Here is an 8,475-nt window from a genome sequence, read left to right on the forward strand (position 1 = left end):
AAACATTTTATAATATAAAACATATAGAGTATAATATAATTGGAGTGTATAGTTAAAATTTAACTTCCATATAACTCATCTGCAGCTAGACAAAATATTTGTGTAGCTTTTTGGCATAGTTTTAAATCTCTGAATATAGCTATTTGAGAAGAGTCTAGCTATTTTCTTTCATTGTTTTGGTAGCATTAATTACGAGCCTTCATTAACCTAGTTGCGCGTTGAACCGCCCTCTCCAAAGCGCGATTGCAAAATTTGTCGATTGTTTTCTAGCAATTTTGATTTGAAGTAAAGTCGAATTACCTTGTCCCATTGCTTCCATTTTTTTTAAACACCTTTTACCTTCGTGTGCTTCCCCACAAACAGTGCAATATACTGTTTGATCACAAAGTGCAAGCTAAGGAGCCCTGTTAGTCTGCCGGATCAAGGAACCTTACCATGAAACACAAAACCTAACAATTTGATCTGGTGCAGCAGATAACTTCATGGCGCTACTATTCCTTCAAACGGACGAACAGTTCATTGATTGGAACCACTAGGCTAACCAGATTGAACCAGATTGTCATGCGCACGACCGTTCGTACAGGGACCCCCTGACTTGCGCTGACGCTCTACCAGCCCGATCTGTCAGTCCTCTTCCCGCACGTACGGTTGCGGGCTTGCGGCGCGGTGGCCATAGGCCTAAAGGCCAGTGACCACAATTGCCCGTACCGTTCCACACGATACGCCGGACCACACAACGAACACAGCCCATAAATCGATCGGCGCACGGGGCCCTGGTGGGTCTCGCGCACACGCACCCGCGCCCTATCAAAGCAACCGCAACGCGTGCAAGCACAGCCGTACCGTGCGCGACGTCGTACTGGCCGGCAACCCGACGCCGCACGACTCGGCGAAGAAAGCCCAAAGCAACGGCTCGCGGCCGGGAAACGCCGGCGCACGCGTCACGGTCGTTTCGTCCCTTTCACCCGCGCCTTTCCGCGCGCGTCGCGCGGACTCGCGCGCGGGCGGCGGCACGTACGCCTCGCCGTGATCTGGTATATGGTCTGCTGTTGCGTGCCTTCGTGCGTGCTCGCATGTGTTGGTGTTGGTTTGCCTTTGCCACGGTGTGTGTTGGTCTCGCGTCGCGGGGCGCTTTTTTCGGTCCGTTCGACGAATAACAATCATGAGTGGTGGCGACCCCGGGAGGAAAGAGAGATTCTTCTGTGTCTACCGACAAATCTTGCCGACTCCGGTCAATGGCGCAGTCGTTGCACGACCGAACGAGTAGGTGGTGATCTAGAGCACACGACAACGGTAGGTATATGCTGCATCTGCATGCAACGAAGGTCGTCGCAATGTACCATCTTTCCTACGGCGGTAAGAAAGCATCATGTCTTCTTTGTCGTCAATTTTACCCGGACCTTTTGGGCACACTCTGCTAGCTAGTGCTCCGATCAGAGCTCTGATGAAGCTACGAAGCAGGCTAGAGAGTAGAGAGAGAGCAAGGAGGCCGGGTTATTGCACACCTGCAGTCGCGTGCACGGACGCATATGGGCAAATGGCTGAGCCCATCCTGAGCCCGTGTGTGCTTTATACGTGCTCTCCAACTTTCTCTCGGCTCACTTTCCATGAGATGCACCTGCACTCGCGGCATCAATGTGCAGCAGTTAGCATGCAAGTTGCAGGACGGGCCGGGGAGGGAGAAGGCGCTCATGATTCAAGGACGTGCACGCACCATTGCCGCATGCATGCATTGTCCGTGACAGTGTCGCCCTCTCTGCCCTCACTTTTGCACCGTACCCACGTAGGCCAAAAAGGAAGAGAGGCCTACAGTCTTGCACTGACAAAGGCCCCCGGCTCTCTGCATTTGTCGCCTCCGTCTCAGCTTAAACTTAGCTAGCTGGTGTCATGTGTACCTGTTTTCGTGAAATTTGATTACAAAACCAGCAATGGAAAATAAGGTAGACGCGGAGTTAACTAGCTAGTGCGCTGATGGGTTGTACTTAGCGGAAAACGTTTCTGTTTTTAATCTGAAAAAAAAGCATGCTTACCAACAAGCATCCCACATGCAATCTATTTGGGAAACGTCTCATGAACACTCACATCACGTACGTCTGGTCGTGATTAGTAGGGCCTACGATTAGATATCTCAAACCATCACCTCAGTGTTGCATTATCCACACACCATCATAAGCTAAACAGGGCATGCACAAGGGTTGACTTCTTTTTTTCCCTCCTACCATGCATGCATGGTCAAAGTCAAGTGTACCGAAAAGCTAGGCCTGGTTTCTGTGTGGTCGATCGGTGTCATTGTTTTTTCTCCTTTCCCCCCTTGAGATAGAGAGAGTGAGATCAGAGACTGATCAGTTTGAGCTTTCACTGCACAGTACCAGCTAAGGTCTGAGCCATATGTTGTGATCACGCCTACGCCAAAGTTGCAGCTACGCGTGAATGATCAAGTGCGTGACCCGCTGTTACCAATTTAATCGTGCATGCCTTGTCCCTGCAGGGTCCCACCCCCGGCACAGTGTCTTTGACTGGATCCCTTAACTCTGTCGAGTCATTGTCAGCAAGAAGGCGACGAGAGTGCAACAGTATGGTGATTAGTACAAGCTAAGCAAGCAATAAGCCCTTCACTCCTTTCGCTTGCATTTGGAGCAAGCCGACTGATCGCTACATGCATGAGATCTAGACTGATTGGGATTTTGTGGTTGAACTTACCATTGCATGGTGGTTACTACTGTTCATCAGACCGAAAGGAAAGCCCCAGCAGAATGCATGATCCCTGTATATACAGGTACAGCGAGCTCTCTTGATTAATTGGCTGACTCCTGCGGTCGTTGTAGAGTCTTATTCAGATATATAATTCATATACACTACTATACTAAAGTCGCAAACATGCATGCAAACCGGGACCATGTGTCTCTGATAGAATTTAAACGAGGTTTGGTGAGCCAATGGGGATATATGTATCAGTGCTGACAAACACATGCATTGCACGCTCAGATTTCAGAATCGGATCAGCAAAGTACGTACTACAACTGTTTGTAAGATGTTAATTTGGCAAAAAAGGACACGCTGAGGGCCTCATGAAATGTAGGAGTATACAGTTGTCGGCTTGGCGGGACGACAGTGAATTTCTGTTTACTGATCATGTAGGGTGAAAATGGCAGCACTGATTAATCAACCCCACCGGCAGAATTGCACGGCCGGTGTGAATGATTAATTGCCTATAGTTCAAACAGTCCTGGGCAATTATGTAACTAGCTAGCATACCATGCTTTATTTTGAATCTGATCTGTTTTTTTATAGGGTTTGAAAGAAGCAAAACGCCTGGCTAATTTGTTTCATACCTAGAGCAAGATTTGCAACAAATATATATCCGATTTTTATTGCTATAGCTTCTGCAACGGTTGGATGAAAATACTAACGATGCCAAGCAATGTTGTTGCCATTTAGTACCACGTCATGGAACATCTTTAATTTTTGACAACGACATGAACATCTCTGTTTAACAACAGCTTGCTGATTGTGCATGATCATCTGCATGATTTGTCATGCTGATAGCAGATAAAGACTTCTGCTGGAGTTCTAAACAACCAAGCAACCGTATTACAAAACAAAGAAATCTACTCGTACTAAACAGTAGGGATGAAAACAATAGCCAAGAAAAAGCTATCCCTACCTGTCCCAAAACGGAAATGGTACATGGTCCGGATTCGGCTTGTTGCCGTGTTGGTGGTATACAGGGCAAAGCAGCGTGGCAATATATTGACGATGCAGTACTGTAGCATGGGATTCAGAATGCAAACCAACCTCCTCATCTGAAAAAACAGTGACATATTTGATTTTCCTAAACCAAAGTGTTCAAGGGACCACAGGTGTTTTGTGTTCATAAATGCCGTCTCCAATGTGCACACTACCGAGTAGGCAGTGAAACCACACACCACCTGGGCATGCATACACGCACTTGGGCAGCAACTTGGACCAGGCGTCCAAATGACCATAGCTGAGTATATGTTGTTGCGTTCTCTTTTCCCTGTAGGCACCACACCACTGCATACTTCCATGGCACCAGGTCAGCACCTGGGCTAGCCGGGCCCACCTGCCAGAGTGCCAGTGGCCAGCCTGGGCAGTTTCTGTGTTTGAGAACAAAACTTTGCAACCTTCAATCAGATTCTGCTACTACCTGCCCCTGCCACCGCCCAGTGGCCACGCCTAGCCTATAATCCTAGTAGTTGCACAACATGCTATAGCCTAGCTGCCTCTTTGATCTGCATCATGGCATGGACATGTCTCCGGCCGGTCCGGCCGTACAGTCAGGCATCCACGAGACGCCGGCCCGGCCGGCCGGCCAGCTTCCATTTCTCCAAGCCTGCAAGCGATGAAGCCAACCACTACTAGCTCCTAGTATAGTACATCACGAGGAGGAAGAGACGGCGAGAGAAACGGGGGAAACCCGGAAAAGTCACTGTATTTTTCGGTGACCTGCTGCGGTGCTGTTCCGTCGCTGCTGCTCCCGTTAATTTCTCTGGCTACGCATAGCCACCGGCATGGCTGCCTCATCTTCTCTTCGCAGTGTGCACTGCGGGGCAAGTATCCAATACAACGATGTGAAAATCGACCGAGGGACTCGTCTTAAATTTGTCCGCGGTCCATGGCTCGCCGTAATAAATGCAACAACCGCATCCATGTAGCATTTGGCCAAGACGGGGAGAGTAAATTAAAGCGTAAAGCTCTAGTGGCAGGGAGCGAGAGAAGAGACGAGACGGCAGTGGCGCTGCATGCGCTGGGTGCACAGAGCATCATCAGAGAGTGTATATCTCTGAAATACTACTGAAACTGTCGCCAGTTCGTCACACCCTTAGCTTGCTGCGTGTCAAGAAAATGAAACCTGGACGGATGGATGGACAATGCTCGCGGAATGGGGGAGGAGTTAATGCGGTATAGAGAAGGAGCAAACGGTTGCGCGCATTAATGCAAGATCAAAAAGGAGCGAAAAAAATGGGAAGAAAACAACAAAGGATCACGTCATGGAGTAGACCTGGCCAGTGCAAGCATCAAACTGAACACCGATCAAAGCAGTAGTAGTAATTGGTAAAACGTCATGGTTGTTTCGAGATTTGGAAGTTGTTAGGCACTAGCATTAATCCGATCGAGCACAGTTAATAAACTCATGCCCTGATGGAGAACATATTACCACAAGCGTCCGGGAACGAGTTCGGAAATGTTGTAAATGAAAAGATGAAGAAGAAGAAGACAAGTTGGGAGAGAAGGAATGCAACAGTGGCCTATCTTTTTTAGGAGTGGCAGTACTCCGTAGTAGCCAACAAACTATTGCTACTAGCAAACCTAGACGAATGGCCCGACCCATGGGTAAAATTATCCCAGCGCGCAGGTCCCAACCACAAAAAATATAAGAGCACATACACTGAATCCATGCAGCTACTCTAGCTAGCCCCAATCCCCAGACACAATTCCTCACCTGCGCTGATCGATCACTTGAAACATCAGGTACATTCCCAAGAAGAACCAAATCGGCAAATGGCCAAGCCATGCATAGGAATTAAACAGCACGAGCAACAGTTAAAATGAAAAGAAGAAAGAACCACCTACTAGAGCCGAGAACGAATGCTCTCTCAGTCTCTCTTGCTACAGATTAACCTAAGCCACCAATTAATTAAGTCCAACTCTAAATAAATAAGGTTCAGGTACCTACCATACCGGGGTCCGGGTGGCTAAGCCACGGCCGGTCGATCAGCTCAGCTAGCTTGGGATGGACATGGATGCATGCGTCGTCCCACAACTTGGTCATGCATGCCGACGATGAGATCAAATGCATTTGCTCCCGGTCATGGCAGCTTCTTGCCCAGGGTGTGCTTGTTGTTGTGCATCCACACCTTGAGCACGTGGCGCTTGACGCCGACCTCGTCACAGAACTGCTGCACGGCGGCCTCGTCGTGCTTCTGGATGCGCCACCCGACGCGCTCGGCGAACGCCAGCATCTTGTCCTTCTGCTCCTGGGTGAACTTGGTGCGGAACCGCTTCTTGCCGGAGCCGGAGCCGGACGGGCCGGCGCCGAGGGACATGCCGCTGAGCGGCCCCACCGCCGACATGGGCCCCACCATCCCGGACAGGTCGTCGCCGTCGTCGCGGCCGCTGTGGGAGGTGGACGGGAGCGCGAGGGGCCGCTGCGGGTAGCCGCCGGCTGCGGCGGCGGCGGCCGCGGCTGCCGCGGCCATGTGGTGCTGGTGGTGGTGGAGGTAACCGGCAGGGGTGCGGTAGTACGGGGAGAACTGGTGGTGCGGCGTGGCGCCGTAGGGGACGACGGCGGCCGGGGAGAAGGGCGAGCCCTCGCCGGCAAGCGACTCGGACTCCTTCCGGTGGAAGTTGCGGTGGCAGTTGCACGCGGCGCAGCGGAGCGCGTCGATGGTGCCCTCCTCGCCGGCCGCCATGAACTCGCCGCAGCCGTCCACGGCGTGGCCGCCGATGCCAACCGCGTGGTTCTTGAGGCACTCGCGGTACCTGCCGCCACCGCAGCTGGGGCCCTTCACACGGCTGCCAATCTCACCAGGAGGCTTGGGCGCCATCCCACCGCCGGCAAGGCCATGCTGCGGCGGAGTCTCGTAGCTCGAGCTCACCGGCATCGGCGGCATCTCCTCGTCGCCGTCGTCATGGTCATCGAAGTCCATGGTCGCCGTCGCCGGCCGGCCGGCCGGCAAGCTTGTCTAGCTAGCTAGCTACCTAGCTAGGAAAACACTTAGCTTTACTGTCCTAGCTGCTTTGTCTAGTCTTTGGTTTGTGTGTGTTGCTGAGCATGGAAGGAGGCTAAGAGAAGCTTTAGCGAGGTTAAGACCGAGATGAAGGGATAAGAGATGCAGCAGAGTGTGGACACCATCTGGCTGCCAGTTTTGACGCGCCGCTAGCTAGCAGCGGCAGCCAGGCAAGCCGCTGCTGGCTGCAGCAAGCAGCAGCGCCTAGGTGATGATGTAACTTTGTTTCTCTCGCTCTCTCTCTCTCTCTCTATCTACAGTATCTCTCTCTAGATAGCAAACTCGCTTTCTCCATTTCTCCTCCTCTGTTCACCGCTTCCCTCAAGAGTCAAGCCGAAATGCGCTAGAGCTTGTCTCTGAACCATGTATCGTGTTGTGGAGTATGTGCTTTTGCTTCGCCGCGAGCGCGCGTTCATGTCTTTGCTGTCCCTTTCTCTACGCTCTTCTCTTTTCAAGTGGTTTGGCTCCAACGCCTTTTAAATTGCGGTTTAGAATATTTGATCGTGACATTTGGTCTTTCTTTTTTTTTTCGCCTTTTACTCGAATCAATGTGTGGCACGCATTTTTTCACAAATATAATTTTGGTCAAATACATATATACTTGAAGTAAAACGAGTGTTTCCCATGTTTCTTACAAAACAAATCGATTTTTAGTTAACTATGAACTTGAATATGTCTATGTCCAAACTTACGGAGTATAGTTAGGAACTGGGTTCTTCTTGACAAGGGCGTGTGACGCATGCAAAGTACATTGCACCACATTGAATTCAATTTGTTCAAGGTACCGCAAACTACAAAGCCGACCAAACTGATCTTTATTAACAGTTGTCGTATCTGCTACTAGTACTGTACCAAATCATTTTTTCCCCTAAAAATAACATTCAGATGTTCAACGTACTGTGCTGTACGTAGTAATGTCCTAGCCAGCTGCTTTCAAGGGATGTAAATCACGCCCTCCATGCATGTTTCTGTAGTTTACATTTCAGCTGGAGTGATGCATCAAAGTCAATAATCAGCTACTTTAATTTCAACTGGAGTAATGCCAGCAACGTTAACATCGAATCGTGGAAGGCATCATTTTCAGGGCCTAGTTGACGAAAGCAAAAAAACAACAACCAGGCCTGCATGCAAACAAAATTCTCCACAGTAACAACGGGAAACTGTTACAGCCACGCGCCGTACATTTCTATATAGTATGCATGAATCGGCTGGATACGTTGGTGTGCGCCACTGAAAAAGGTTCATATTTGTCGATCAACTATAGCCTTGTTTTATATCATTTTCCCTTCAAATACGAAAAGGTTTATTTTGGTCTCTTAGCTACAAAATCGCACCATGTTTAAATCAGGATGCTGTTTTGATGACATTGCGAGCCACGTGGTGTTATAGTTAACAATTTAAAATAGATCATATACATAAAATATACTTCCTCCATTACATATAATAAATTTTTTTTGACTTTTTTCCTAGTCATACCTTTTCTATTTTGATAAAGTTTGTAGAAAAATGTAGCAACATTTTCAACACAAAACAAACATATTATCAAAATATATTTAATAAAATTAATTTGGTTTTGTAGATGTTGTTAATTCTTTTATAAACTTTAATCAAACCTAAAAAAATTGATAAAAAGTAAAGTCAAAGTACTTATACCTGAAACAAAGGGAATAGGAGAAAAAGAGTAAAATGAGATGATGTGAAAAAAATGATAAAATGCAGATAA

The 8,475-nt window shown here is 48.7% G+C and overlaps 1 protein-coding gene across 1 annotated transcript; it reads right to left on the reverse strand.

Moving 5' to 3' along the window:
- Positions 1-5,249: 5,249 nt before the first annotated feature.
- LOC4347315 (zinc-finger homeodomain protein 1-like) lies at positions 5,250-6,888 on the reverse strand. Its single transcript, NM_001422788.1, has one exon. It carries the CDS (start codon positions 6,669-6,671, stop codon positions 5,832-5,834), a length of 840 nt encoding a protein of 279 aa, NP_001409717.1. The 5' UTR covers positions 6,672-6,888; the 3' UTR covers positions 5,250-5,831.
- Between the last annotated feature and the right edge of the window lie 1,587 nt (positions 6,889-8,475).

Source organism: Oryza sativa, chromosome 9 (assembly GCF_034140825.1).
Source record: "Oryza sativa Japonica Group chromosome 9, ASM3414082v1".
Lineage (NCBI taxonomy): Eukaryota > Viridiplantae > Streptophyta > Magnoliopsida > Poales > Poaceae > Oryza > Oryza sativa.

Bases quoted from the DNA above. Each gene is read 5' to 3' on its own strand.
- LOC4347315 (NM_001422788.1), bottom strand. From the start codon at position 6,671: ATGGACTTCGATGACCATGACGACGGCGACGAGGAGATGCCGCCGATG.